Raw genomic sequence first — 14,886 nt, 5'->3', positions numbered from 1 at the left:
TAGCAACATCCATGGCTCTCAGATCAAGGACCCCTCATCAAAAAAGATTCAAAGAGTAGGAGAAATGGAACGAACAAAGTGAATGTCTCATGAAAAAAGGAGTTTCCTTACTTTTGCTCAAGCAGAGGTGAATTTGTTACTGGAGTAATCTGAATCTCAAACTGTGGATCATCATTTTTCATTTCCTGTTTGAATCTGGAGTCAGAATTGGGATGAAGTGTGCTGATAGTTTCTTTCGTTTTTCTGACAAAACTGGAGACACTGTAAAACAAATTAGAGAGTTCAACAGACAAACAAAGAAGGCATTACTTCTCCAGAATGTAGACAATTTTCTAAAGTAGAAGACATTCCCTCTTCGCCCCATCTCTGATGATCAGTCCTGGGCCCAGCACATTGCTACAATCACAAAGAAAGCTCACCACCGAGGTTTGAGGAGATTCGGCATGTCGCCGAATATTCCATTGAACTTCTACAGATTACGGCAAACTAACTAGCTACATCACAGCCTGGTTCGGTAATAAACGAGTTCGGTATTCCGACTGCGCATGCCCAGGTCATAGGTCACAAGCGATAAAAAATCTCGGCAGCCATGCCGCTGCATGGACATAGACCTGCGCCTCATCTACAGTCAGGATTGATCCCGGGTCTCCGGCACCGCAATCGTTGCCGAACCGCCGCTGGACCAACCCCGTCCCCTCCCCAGCTCAACTCTGCCTGTTAACCTACCAGCCCTACCTGGACTTACGGGAACGACGGCCCAGGCTTACAGCCATCGCAGAGAAGCAGGGCTAACTCCACGGCTCCGGGCTGGTGTCCCGTCAGTTCTGGCAGGGCTGTACGTTAACCCGGCGAGACGGGCAGAGTTGATCTGGATTTAGCGCTGCTTCTCCATGCTGGCTGTAAGCCTGGCTGTCGTTCCCGTAAGGGACTGAAATTCTCATTTCAGTCCTAAATCCTGAACCTATGATCCCCTCATTTTGGATCCTACCTTAAACCAGGTAAAACTAGTAACTGCACAGAGATTGAACTCCATCTCTCTGCTTCAACGTGGGATTTTATAACTATAACCTTGTTGGATTAAGGGTGGTCTGTGTCCCTGCATGACCCACCTTTGGCCTACGTTGAGGAGACATGTCAGAACCCAACACGCAAGGTGTCGCATCTCCACAATAAAAGGTACAAGAAGCTGTCACATTTTCCATAAGGAAGCTTGCTATCTAACTGAACCAAAGGCATGGGAAATTTAAAATTTGAAAGATTTAAAAATGTAAAATAATAAACATAAATTCATGAATGAAATGCTATGAATAAAAATTCAATACTGCTTTTTTTCAACAGTTCCTCCACTTCCTCTTCTTCCAGACTAAAGTTCCACAGATACCAATGAACTTTAATTCCTCTCATTTACTCTTCAGATGTGAGGCTAGGCAGCGAATGCTCATGGACAATCTGATGAGGAGAAACCACAGCATAGGACAATTTTGTAATTGCACAGTATCATGCAGACTTCCCAGTGGTAGATACTGGATTAGCTTTTCCCTGTCTGGCTCAGGTGCACAAATAAAAAGTACCCTTTTCACTATTTGCCCTCCCCAATGTCTACAAATTAAGATCCAATCTCAAGATGCTTTGGCCATATGATTTAGAAACATGCAATCTTCATTGGGAGGAAATGGATTTACTGATGTCTCACATCGACATCTGCAGTACTGTGGGTGTCATAACAATCACTAGGTTACCTTTCCTTCACAGCTTGTAAAGACACTCGTGATGCTGTGGAACGGAATGACAATGGAAGATGGAATGGAATCAGTGTCTCACTCCGATCACCTTCAATATTCAGGAAAGAATGGGAGACATTGTCTGACAAATGGAAACAGAAAGAACATCAATGGACAACAGCATAAATAATGAATGTCTTCTATCAGGGCAGCTTGAAGGATTTTATTGTTGGCAATTTATGAATGAACACATCTCTTCATCATTAATGTTGTTAAGTGACTATCTACAATCTTGATAGATTATTGGGAGGCTGTGCCCCAGCAAGCCCTTACCTTTGGCAGAAAACCACTACATGCCATAACATATTCTCTGCTAAATATGCATTGTACTGTTAAGATGGATTTGGAGCTAACATATGGTTGCAGTGTATGATTTTGCTGAACTGATAAATAATCTGATTCTTTGCAAATGTGCAAAGTGCAACATTTCTCAATTGCACTAACCCCATTGAAACAAATCAGGCAGAAATCCTGCAAAACAGAGATTTAATTGCAGCTCAGCCTCCTTCCCTGGTGCATCATTCATCCTTACCCTGCTCTCCTTGCTCTTCCTCCTGTACCAAAGAAAATTCCCGCAACCTCTCCTCTTCCGACAGGTGGCTATGCAATGAACCAGAGTCCTCATCTGATTGACTGCCTCGACGACTAATTACACGATAAATACCAGAATCCAAGATATTAAAACTCTCCTGAAATAAAGAAGATATCAAATTTTAAAATCTGAAAAGTTAATGCATGGAAAACATAGAAACATAGAAAATAGGTGCAGGAGTAGGCCATTCGGCCCTTCGAGCCTGCACCGCCATTTAATATGATCATGGCTGATCATCCAACTCACTATCCTGTACCTACCTTCTCTCCATACCCCCTGATACCTTTAGCCACAAGGGCCACATCTAACTCCCTCTTAAATATAGCCAATGAACTGGCCTCAACTACCTTCTGTGGCAGAGAATTCCACAGATTCACCACTCTGTGTGTGAAAAATGTTTTTCTCATCTCGGTCCTAAAAGACTTCCCCTTTATCCTTAAACTGTGACCCCTTGTTCTGGACTTCACCAACATCGGGAACAATCTTCCTGCATCTAGCCTGTCCAACCCCTTAAGAATTTTGAAAGCTTCTATAAGATCCCCCCTCAATCTTCTAAATTCTAGCGAGTACAAGCCAAATCTATCCAGTCTTTCTTCATATGAAAGTCCTGCCATCCCAGGAATCAGTCTGGTGAACCTTCTCTGTACTCCCTCTATGGCAAGAATGTCTTTCCTCAGATTAGGAGACCGAAACTGTACGCAATACTCCAGGTGTGGTCTCATCAAGACCCTGTACAACTGCAGTAGAACCTCCCTGCTCCTAAACTCAAATGCACTTGATGTTCTGAGGTAAAGCTTTTGCTGGAGACAGTGGTCCACAAATCATGTTGTGATATCTAGGGAGCATGTTCTCCTTCTGCACTGACACCTTCCCCATTCTTCTGCTCCAATCTAAAGGGAGACCCAACAGGTCATGGCACCCAGCATCAAGTATGAATTATACAGAAAGGAGCAGGAAGGCAAAGGAGATTGGGGATGGTGATGCAAGGACAGAACTCGGGAGTGAAGTGGGAGATCTGAGGAAAGGTGGGATAATAGGGAAGGCTAATAGAAAGAAGAAGACTTGCACCCTACTCCATCCGAATCCAAAGGCCTGGCACTGCGAAGCACTTCAAATCTGGGCTCTGGCAAACCTATGTCAGCAAAGCATGCCAGTAAGTTGCTTAACTACGAAGAGACAGTATGATTGTGTTCAGTGTTAACATCTTTTCCAAAGGCTTCTGACCATCACCAACAAGAAGCTAGGTTATTCATCTCAATTGTTCGTGGGAAAGCCCAACAAATCAAAAAACACCAATAGAATTAGTAAAAGATTGGGTGTTCATTTACCCATGGAATCAACTGTGAAACTGAAATACTGTTTAAAATGTGAAGGGCATCATCATTAACATGGCCCATTACTTTCTTGGCAAGGCCCCATCATTCTCATTCTAACCTATGGATCCTAGAACCTAGAATAGAATTGACATAGTTGAATGGTGGAGTAGACTGATTTGGCCGAATGGCCTGCTGCTATGACTTATGAGCCCAAAGCTCGGCAGATATTTTGTACAAACATTTTGCTAGGACACAAGATCATCACAGAAAAACATACGTGAGAAGAAAAGCTGCTCCTGCGACTGCTACAGGCTGAGTCAAAGGGTTCCAGCTTCAGCAAAATTTCCTCTAAGTGGGTAACGAGGTGGCTCTGTGTGGCTGAATCCAGCTGTGTCTTCAGATGTTCCAATCTATCTATGGACAACAGTTTACGGGTCTGAAGAGACAAACACCAACAATACTGTTAAATGACACAAAATGAAATGGTTCACATACATAACATGATATTTAGCAATATTTCTCATTACACGACTAAACTTTTTCAACATTTTCTCTGTTGTGGATATTTTTAATTAAATTTTCAAAATATTCTCATCCATGAAATAGTGATGATATCATAACACATGCGGACCTTGCATAACATCACACTTTCCTGCTCACTTTAAGCTCACAAAATTCTGAGGCGGTATGACAGGATAGATGCTTCCTCTCATGGATTAAATCTAGAACTAGGGAGCAGAGATTCACGATAAGTGGTCACACATTTAAGATAGGGGTGAGGTGAATTGTCTCACCTCAGAAAGTTGTAAATTTATGGAATTCTTTTGAATATTTCCAGAGCTGGGTTAGATTGATATATGGATGAGAAGGGGAAATCACAAATTATGAGAATTAGGAAGGAAAATGTAGCCAATATTGAATTGTTGGGCAGGCTTGAGGGGCTGTATGACCAACTCCTACTTCCATTCCCAGGAATTAGTAGGTTAACATATGATGAGTGTTTGACAGCACTGGGCCTATACTCACTGGAATTTGGAAGAATGAGGGGGGACCTCATTGAAAGGCTTGGATGGAGTGGATGTGGAGAGGATGTTTCCATTAGTGGAAGAGTCTAGGACTAGAGGTCATAGCCTCAGAATTAAAGGACGTTCTTTTAGAAAGGAGATGAGGAGGAATTTCTTTAGTCAGAGGGTGGCGAATCTGTGGAATTCTTTGCCACAAAAGGCTGTGGAGGCCGTCAGTGGATATATTTAAGGCAGAGATAGATAGATTCTTGATTAGTACAGGTGTCAGATGTTATGGGAAGAAGGCAGGAGAATAGGGTTAGGAGGGAGAGATTGATCAGCCATGATTGAATGGCAGAGTAGACTTGATGGGCTGAATGGCCTAATTCTGCTCTTATCACATGATAATTTCATACATTATTATATTTACATACCACAAACCCGTTAAGCCAATATCCCTGAACTTTAACCCACCACTGGAGTTACCATAACACACAGAAGCCCAAATAAATAATAGCCTATGTGATTACATCCTCACTTTATACTACAGTAAGTAAACTTCTAAAGTACAGGTGCACAACCTTTTATCCGGTGTTCCAGAAACCGAAAAGCTCCGAAAACCGGCCATTTTTTCCAGATGTCGTCTGCGCACCAAAGCTCGCGTTTGGCGCCAAACCTGACCCAAAACGACCCACGGTCAACCCAGGTCTGTACTACTGTAGCGGCTGCCTCCTCCCTGGAGACCGGGAGACGCTTAAACATCTGTAAATCATTGCTTAAATGTTAGTCAGTTAGTTTGGAGGGCTTTTATGTGAAGGGGGGTGAAGGGGTAAACTTTAATTCTTAGTCCCCTACCTGGTCGGAGAGGCGGGGAGCGGTCAATGCCTTACCGGGTCGCTGTGCAGTAAGCTCCGCAGCGCTGTGGCCGGTGGGGCAGCGGGCGTCCGGCCGGTTGTAGCTCCGACCCCGGCAACTCTACCCCTGGCTGCGAGGCGCTCCAAATCCAGCGCGGCCCGCGGCCGGACGTCCCAGCTCCGCGAATGTCGGGAGTCGACGTCGTCGCAGCGCTGGGATACCAGCGGGGTGCGGGCAATGCCTTACCGGGTCGCCGTGCGGCAAGCGCCGGAGCGCTGTGGCCGCCGACACACAACATCGCGGAGCGTCGCTGGATTTGGAGCCGCGCAGCCAGGGGTAGAGTTGCCGGGGTCGGAGCTGCAACCGGCGCCGCCCGCGGCCGGTGGTGCCCCCAGCTCCGCGGCTCGAAATCCAGCGACGCTCCGCGAATGTTGGAAGAAGGCGGCCACAGCGCTCCGGAGCTTGCCGCACGGCGACCCGGTAAGGCATTGCTCGCTCCCCGCTGGTATCCCAGCGCTGCGATGCCGCCGACTCCCGACATTCTCGGAGCTGGGACGTCCGGCCGCGGGCCGCGCTGGATTTGGAGCGCCGCGCAGCCAGGGGTAGAGTTGCCGGGGTCGGAGCTACAACCGGCACCGCCCGCGGCCGGACGGAGCCCCCAGCTCCGCGAGGTTGGGAGTCGCTGACCAGGTAGGTAGGGGACTAAGAATTAAAGTTTCCCCCTTCACCCCTACACCACCACCACCACATAAAATCCCTCCAAACTAACTGACTAACATTTATGCAATGATTCTCCCGGTCTCCAGGGAGGAGGCAGCTGCTCCAGACTTTTCAAGCCGCCCGCGCTACCTACCTAATCTACGCTAAAAATCTTCCATTCTGAAATCCGAAAATGTCCGAAATCCGACAAGTGTCTGGTCCCAAGGCTTTCGGATAAAAGGTTGTGCACCTGTACTGCAATAATTAGACAATTCTTTGGGATGTCATCATTTTAATGTGAAAGAATCTATACATAACTGAATAAAAGCATATAGATAAAAGCCCAAGATTGCTAATCTCAAAAAGTCATGGCTTAACTCACCCTGCTCTGAATAATGGAATGCTGGAAGAGGCAACAAACTTGTGTAGCTAGAGTCCACATCTCCTGCCGTAGTAGACGTTCGATACATCGCTCCCCTGACAGTAGACACATGTGAGTTATCCGCCCATCACCATGCAGACAGAACAGTTTGTTTTTGAAGATGGTCACATTTTGAACATCTGACAAGGGAAAAAAAAGGACAAATCACAACTAATAGGAAAGTCTGTAGTTGCAGAAGGGAATTTTACAACCTTCCAGAATAATGAAATGTTACTATTAATGTATGCACATCTAACATGTATATGAATGAATGAATAAGTTTATTGGCCAATTATGTACACATACAAATAATTTGACTTGGTGTTCCGCTCGCAATTAACAACACGACATACAGTAACAATTAAGAATGACACATAAAACATTACAGTTTAAACATGTGAATGAAATACCACAGCAAAATGAGGCTACATACTTATGTTACGAAAAAATGCCCAAATTCATAATGATATAATGCAGGGCCAACCCACAGATCTCGCCATGCCCATTGTAATCTAGTATGAATGTTGATGTCCCAATGGCCTAAAGGGCCTGTCCCACTTGGCCGTCATTTACGCGACAGGCCAGTAGAGACTGACGCACGACGGTCGCACGTGTCATCACGCGTCCGCACAACCGTCTGGAGCGCGTGACATCATTTGAAGATAGACACAAAATGCAGGAGTAATTCAGCGGGACCGGCAGCATCTCTGGAGAGAAGGAATGGATGATGTTTCGGGTCGAGATTCTTCTTCAGTCAGAAGAAGGGTCTCGACCCGAAACGCTACCCATTGCTTCTCGCAGAGATGCTGTCGGTCCCGCTGAGTTACTCCTGCATTTTGTGTCTATCTCCAATCGTCTTGGCCCCGCTCTGGGAGTATGAGTGGGAGCGGATCCAGATCCGCAACGGCCGTGAGCCCCAGGTCGAGCTCGGCGATCGCTTGCCTGCTTCTGCTGCTCTTTGAGGTGAGCCGTTTCTCTGCGCCAGGGCGTCCATCTTGGCCGTCATTGACGCGACAGGCTGGTGGCACACGAAGATTTCGTGCAGAATGAAATCCTGGAGCGCTGCACGATACCGCGCGTAACTCCACACTCCTCCACGCCACTCCATGCGCCTGTCCCGCGCTACCCATGCGCTACCAGGTCTCGTAAATGGCGCGCAAATGACGGCCAATTGGGACATGCCCTTAAAGCGTCCAATAGTCAACACTGCTTAGTCTTATCAAGAATCTCCAGAGCCTTGCCCCCACAACGCTCTAATGCTCTAAAAGCCCATAACAGGAGGCAAATTAAGGGCAAAGCTTCACCTTCTGTCAAAATAGTGATGGTTTAATAAAAGTTATTAAATATCTTCCATATACAGAAGCATAAAACTAATTTAAATTGTTTTAACTAGTCTTCAAGAAATAACATTTAATGAAAATATTAAAATACTGATATGTCATTGAAAACTATTAATAACCTATCAGCTGTCTATCATCCAAATTTCATTCAAAAGAATGGGGATGCTCATCCCACTAATGCAAGATCATAACATTAGCATCAACTAGAGCAGAGGCACTAATGAACTTGCATCCATCATTCTATTCACCCCAGATAGATCCAAGTCCAAGATGTATTTGCAGGAGTTAAATGTCCCTTAAATTCAATCCATATTGTATAATATCTGAAATATTGGATGAGCCAGGCAAAATATATTATTCCGGCATTTAGTTGGGTGATTGTGGATCAGATAGAATGAGCTGCGTCCGGTTAATACTTGCCTTCTGGTTAATACTGACCCAAGTAATCCAGAAAGATTAAAAAGCTGAAGGAGACCTACTTGATAATAAAAGCTTCAATCAATGAACAAAGCTTATCAGATTTTGCTGTGTTATTGTCGATGGTTTAAAAAATATGAACCAAAAAATGACAAATGAATGCATGAAAGTGATGACCACACTAGTTCAATCTTGTAGATCACCATAGCTACAGTAAATGGCAACATGAACTACCTGAATTCACTTCAAGAATACCCAGAGTTAGTAGTTATTTCCCAGTGTAAGTGAGGATATATCAAAGAAGTCACAAAACAAATGTAAAAAGCAAGCATCAGAATACACATAACCTGATACAATATTGTACCTTTCAGCTCACTCCAGAAAAGCACCTGAACACTCTGCGGAATAAATACATATATCCCTCGGTCTGTCCAGCTCAGAACATAATTCTCACTGTTGGGGAGGAAGAAACAGAAATGCCCAATTATTAATAGTTATCTAATAAATATTCACAGGTCCATGTTACATTATATTCATTTATGCTCACCTTAAACACAAGAGTCTGGGAAAAGAGAGAGATTGTGGAGAAGAGGAAGTCATGTTGTATTGCAGCTCACATCTGAAAAGGAAATTAATATCCTTCTGAATAAGTATCAAAATACAAAAGAAAGAAATAACAGGTACAGCAAATTACTATCCTACTGATATTGGAAATTCAACTTTCACTAAAAATTAAATGATATTGGTGAAGGACCATTTTTTTACCCATGTTTATGGATGACACTATTCAAAGACAAAATGTGGTGTGGATCAGAACAATGAATTAAATTAATGTAGACATACTAACTAAAAGATCAAAACACTGGCAGATGTGCGGTAGAGATTATTTTCCTGTGATCCAACGCAGATAACTGACAATGGGGAAAAAATCTCAGTGCTGTAGCAAAGTAAAGAGATTTAGATTTATAAATCACTAAAATGTACTCCGTTGGATCAAATAATTTGTCATAGGTCAAAACAAATGTTCGGCATTATTAAATAAGGGGATTAGACTTCAAAAATGAAAAACGATGGTGCATCTATTAGATCTCTGGTTGATTAGATCGTAAAAGCATTCAATTTTGGAACCAAATATCGGGAAAATACTATTTGCGCTGAAAAAGGCACAAATTTAAAATATTTACTGCCATCAGGATGCATTTTTTCCCTACTGAGCAACTCAGTAGTGAAAATCTGAAACCCACATCGCCAAAAAACCTGGGATTCCAAATGAATTAAAATCTTCACAACTGACAACAGTTTCGTTGGGCACATCCATTAAAGGACAAGAAGCAAGAAATGGTAAATTAAGGCGAGGTTCTATCAGCTTTAGGGTGCAGAGTGGCACACCATGTTGGTGGTGCTGCCTCCCACGCGACCCTGACCTCTGCTACGGTCTGTCAGGAGTTTGCATGCTCTCATTCTGAACATGTGGGTTTCCCTTGAGAGATCTGGTTTCATTTCACATTCCAAAGACATGTCGATTCTAGGTTACTTGGCCACTGTAAATTGACTCTAAGTTGTAGGGGGAAAGAAATAATGGGCACAAGAGCAAATGGGTTACAGGGAATACGAGGAAAATTGTTTTGAGAGATATAGTGGTATAGTTTTGAGAGATCCCAATGGGCTGAATGGCCAGCTTCTATGCCATAAGGCATAGATAAAATGATAGTAAAAAAATAAATATATCAGTCATACATCAATCACAGCAATACCTGAGAGAGACAATGGGAAGTGGAGGTGTTCCCAATAACTGTTTGAATTGGTGTGTGCTCAGCACCTCTCCTTCAAAGTTCACCTCCCACATCCGTGAACCAGGGCGTGCGCAGAAGATGAACGGGTGTGGGCTTCCAGCACTCTTTGTCCCTAGTAAGAAACAAGCTCCAAATTCTCCATCTCGCTCCTTATTCCCAATTTTCCAGAACTTCTCTCTGTTATGAAATGTATCAATGAAGGGAAACCTGATTGCATCCAACTCTTTACAGTTTTGTGACATATTAACTATAATTATAACCAATTACGACCATTCAACATTGTTTTTAATCAGTTTCACTATCACTCGAACTGTCATCACTTCAGGGTTTTTTTTGGTACTTTTCCCTTCAGGCTTCTATTTAAATAACAATATTCTAAAATAAAGTCCTGTTTTTGGTTACTTTATGGCCAGCTTCTTCTATGAGAGATCTGGACCCTAAAGTAAACAAAAATAGAAATGCAAAGTTCAAAGGTAGGTACAAATGCTGGAGAAACTCAGCGGGTGAGGCAGCATCTATGGAGCGAAGGAATAGGTGACATTTCAGGTCGAGACTCTTCTTCATGTGGGTGTGGTGGGGGTGGGAAGAAGAAAGGAAGAGGTGGAGACAGTTGGCTGTGGGAGAGCTGGGGAGGGGAAAGAGGGAGAAAGCAAGGACTACCTGAAATTGGAGGTCAATGTTCATACTGCTGGGGTGTAAACTACCCAAGCGAAATATGAGGTGCTGCTCCTCCAATTTACGGTGGGACTCACTCTGGCCATTGAGGAGACCCAGGACAGGAAGGTTGGATTCGGAATGGGAGGGGGAGTTGAAGTGCTGAGCCACCGGGAGGATCAGGTTGGATATTGTGAACTGAGCGAAGGTGTTGGGCGAAAAGATCGCCGATGTAGAGCAGCTGACACCTAGAGTACCGGATGCAATAGATGAGGTTGGAGGAGGTGCAGGTGAACCTCTGCCGCATCTGGAAAGACTGCTTAGGTCCTTGGATGGAGTCAAGGGGGGAGGTAAAGTGACAAGTGTAGCATTTCCTGTAAGGTAAAGTACCAGGGGAGGGAGTGGTTTGTGTGGGAAGGGACGAATTGACCAGGGAGTTACGGAGGGAGCAGTCTCTGTGGAAAGCCGAAAGGGGAGAAGATGGGAAGATGTAGCCAGTGGTGGGATATCGTTGGAGGTGGCGAAAATGTCGGAGGATTATCTTTTTTTATGTGGCGGATGGTAGGGTGGAAGGTGAGGACAAGGGGGACTCTGCCCTTGTTACAAGTGGGGGGATGGGGAGTGAGAGCAGTTACGGGGTATAGAAGAGACCCTGGTGAGAGTCTCATCTACAGTCGAAGAGGGGAGCCCCCGTTCCCTATAGAATGAGGACATCTCCGATGCCTTGGTTTGGAACACATCATCCTGGGTGCTGATGCAACGAAGACGGAGGAATTGGGTGTAGGGAATAGAATCCTTACAGGAAGCAGGATAGGAAGAAGTGTAGTCCAGATAGCCATGGGAGTCAGTGGGTTTTTTGTAGATGTAGGCTGGAGAAACTCAGCGGGTGGGTCAGCATCTATGGAGCAAAGGAATAGGTGACGTTTCGGGTCGAGACCCTTCTTCAGACTGATGTGGGGGTGGTTCAAGGCAATATTCAAGGTAAAAATATACAAGGAATTGTGACAAATACCTCTCTGTGTCACATAGATAGCAACGAGTGAGAGAGGAGATCAGCAATCTGCCCTCCAGGTAATCAAGCTGCACCACTCGTGAGTCCACTGTTGTAATCACCTGAACTGGAAACATCACAAATGCAGCAGCCTAATTCAGAATAAGAAAGCAATCAATAAAGTAACAGGAATGATCCCAGTGTCACCCAGCATCCCGCACTACGCCACATCTCAAAACATATTTTCGCTAAGTTTTCCCAGTTCTAATGAAAGGTCAGCAAATTTAAACTTTGACACTGTTTCTCTCCCACCAGATGCCATCTGACCTGCTTAATATTTTCTGCATTTTCCATTTCATTGCAAATTTGCAGCTTCTGCAGTATTTATTTTGGAGTCCATACTCTATAAAAGTATGTTCTCACACCCACCAAATCATGACTCGACACAAGTGTAAATTTCAAATATAATTTAAATTATTAAAATAACTTTCCTCTTCTCATCTCTAGCCTCTCTCAGTTATAAACTGCATCATTATCAGGTCACCTCAAGGTCCATGGAGGGAATTTATGTGTGCAGCCAGAATGAGTACCATGAAGAAGGATTTAGATGGTGGCCTTTAAAGAGATGTTTATATCCTCATTTGCGTTATGCGAGGCCTCAGATGACTGGAGAATGCCAATGTTTTACCTAACCATGTTCTCCAGAGATGCTGCCTAACCTGTGTAGGAAGGAATTGCAGATGCTGGTTTACACCAAATATAGACACAAAATGCTGAAGCAACTCAGCAACATCTCTGAATAAAAGGAATGACGTCACCCATTCCTTCTTTCCAGCATATGCTGCCTAACCTGCTAAGTTACCCCAGTGCCTTGTGTCCTTTTCAATCAACGTTGTCCTCTTGTTTAAGAAGGACAACAGGGACAAACCAGGAAAGTATAGACCAGTGATCCTTACATCAGTGGTAGCGAAACTACTGGAGAATATTGTTAGATAATATTATTTGGAAAAACACTCATTAGGGAAAATTTGATTCCATGTCACCTTATATTCTAACTCATTCTATTTCAGAAGCTGAAATATATAGAACTGTACTCAAGTCCTCTAGCTTCTTACTAGCATATCAACTTAAATCTGGCACTCCCATAATCATTATTTTCCTGTACGTTTCTTCATTTGTTTATATTCTTCACAATGTGTAATAACCCTTTCACTAAAGATTTACCAAGATAACAAATGTGTTTTGAGTGAAAAATTGCCGTAAAATTACATGAAAAACTGACAAAAAGTGTTCTTAACATTTTTTTTTAAACATTTGCAAATGCATATTCAAGGGCCATGGTCCTGCAGCCATTCATTTTTAAATAGCTATATGTCAGGAAATTCTGTTTATGTGTCAGATGACATTCTACTTTATGGCTCAGTCCAGTCTAAACCTTATGTTTAGACCAACCCTTTTAGACTCATTCTGGTATCACTGAACCTTCCCCCAAGATAAGTACCCAATTATGTTACACTTTGAGAGGTCGAATGTAAAGGGAGAGTATAGTTATTGGATCTTAATCCTTAACAACATTAATGTACAGAGGAATCTTGTGTGTCCAAGGCCCTGAACTCCCTGAATATGCAATACAAGTAGATGGAGTGGTATGTTAAACAAGATATATGTTATGCATTGGTCAAGGCATTGGTGAATGCAGGGTGAATTGGACATGTTGGGTGAGTGGGCAGATGCAGTTTAATGTGGATAAATGTGAGGTTATCCACTTTGGTAGCAAAAACAGGAAGGCAGATTACTATCTAAATAGTGTCAAGTTGGGAAAGGGGAAGTACAACAGGATCTGGGGTCCTTGTTCATCAGTCAATGAAAGTAAGCATGCAGGTACAGCAGGCAGTGAAGAAAGCGAATGGCATGTTGGCCTATAACAAGAGAAGTTGAGTATAGGAGCAAAGAGGTCCTTCTGCAGTTGTATAGGGCTCTACTGAGAACACACCCAGAGTATTGTGCGCAGTTTTGGTCCCCTAATTTGAGGAAGGACATTCTTGCTATTGAGGAAGTGCAGCGTAGGTTTACAAGGTTAATTCCCGGGATGGCGAGACTATCATCTGCTGAGAGAATGGAGCGGCTGGGCTTGTACACTCTGGAGTTTAGAAGGATGAGAGGGTTTCTTATTGAAACATACAAGATTTTTAAGGGTTTGGACATGCTTGAGGCAGGAAACATGTTCCCAATGTTGGGGGAGTCCAGAACCAGGCGCCACAGTTTAAGAATAAGGGGTAAGCCATTTAGAACGGAGACGAGGAAACCACTTTTTCTCACAAAGAGTTGTGAGTCTGTGGAATTCTCTGCCTCAGAGGGCAGTGAAGGCCTGTTCTCTGGATACTTTGAAGAGAGCTAGATAGGGCTCTTAAAGATAGCGGAGTCAAGGGATATGAGGAAAAGGCAAAAACGGGGTACTGATTGGGGATGATCAGCCATGATCACATTGAATCAATGTGGCTCAAAGGGCCGTATAGCCTACTCCTGCACCAATTGTCTATTGGTCAAGAGTATAAGAGTCAGGAAGTCGTGTTGCAGCTTTATAGGACTGGTTAGACCACATTTGGAGCATTGTGTGCAGCTCTGGTTGTCCCATTACAGGAATTTTTAGAGGGTGCCGAAGGGGTTTACCAAATGCTGCCTGAATTAGAGTGTATTAGATGTAAGGATTAATTAATTCATTTATTCATCATCGTTGAAAACATTAGCGACACGGAGGTGCTGGTTTCCAACGGTAACGGACACACCACACATCTCTGTCCTCCTGTTCCTGCGGACCTCCGCCACTGGAAGTATAGGATTTTGGTGTGTGTGCTTTATCATCATTCCTTACAATGCTACGTACAACAGTGATCGCAACTTCTACTGAAGTGTAGATGGCCGTTGGCTCACTAGAAGCTCATCCGCCCTTTGACAGGTCTTGTTTTTGGTCCTGCTGGGGGTCCACAGCCCCCTCCTCACCTGGCAAACCAGGTGGGGGAGAC

At 43.9% G+C, this 14,886-nt stretch overlaps 1 protein-coding gene and 1 long non-coding RNA gene across 4 annotated transcripts in view; one reads left to right on the top strand and one right to left on the bottom strand.

Moving 5' to 3' along the window:
• The window catches only part of LOC129705809 (uncharacterized), a 37,711-nt gene extending 35,827 nt beyond the window's left edge, over positions 1-1,884 (top strand). Inside the window, exon 3 of one of the 2 annotated variants that reach the window (XR_008724966.1) lies at positions 1,753-1,884. This is a non-coding gene — a long non-coding RNA (uncharacterized LOC129705809). The remainder of the gene's footprint in view (positions 1-1,752) is intronic. The other variant, XR_008724965.1, reaches the window with a different exon arrangement.
• Positions 1-14,886, bottom strand: part of hps5 (HPS5 biogenesis of lysosomal organelles complex 2 subunit 2) — a 51,332-nt gene that overhangs the window by 29,010 nt on the left and 7,436 nt on the right. Inside the window, exons 5-13 of one of the 2 annotated variants that reach the window (XM_055649635.1) lie at positions 11,885-12,015; positions 10,180-10,395; positions 8,973-9,044; positions 8,790-8,878; positions 6,630-6,808; positions 3,967-4,125; positions 2,314-2,470; positions 1,740-1,830; positions 112-261 (exon numbers count right to left, since the gene is read on the bottom strand). In XM_055649635.1, coding sequence (XP_055505610.1) covers positions 112-261; positions 1,740-1,830; positions 2,314-2,470; positions 3,967-4,125; positions 6,630-6,808; positions 8,790-8,878; positions 8,973-9,044; positions 10,180-10,395; positions 11,885-12,015 — 1,244 coding nt within the window. Of the gene's footprint in view, positions 1-111; positions 262-1,739; positions 1,864-2,313; positions 2,471-3,966; positions 4,126-6,629; positions 6,809-8,789; positions 8,879-8,972; positions 9,045-10,179; positions 10,396-11,884; positions 12,016-14,886 lie in introns of both variants that reach the window. The other variant, XM_055649634.1, reaches the window with a different exon arrangement.

Source organism: Leucoraja erinacea, chromosome 18 (genome assembly GCF_028641065.1).
Source record: "Leucoraja erinacea ecotype New England chromosome 18, Leri_hhj_1, whole genome shotgun sequence".
Lineage (NCBI taxonomy): Eukaryota > Metazoa > Chordata > Chondrichthyes > Rajiformes > Rajidae > Leucoraja > Leucoraja erinaceus.
This window is presented reverse-complemented; position numbering and strand designations above follow the sequence as displayed.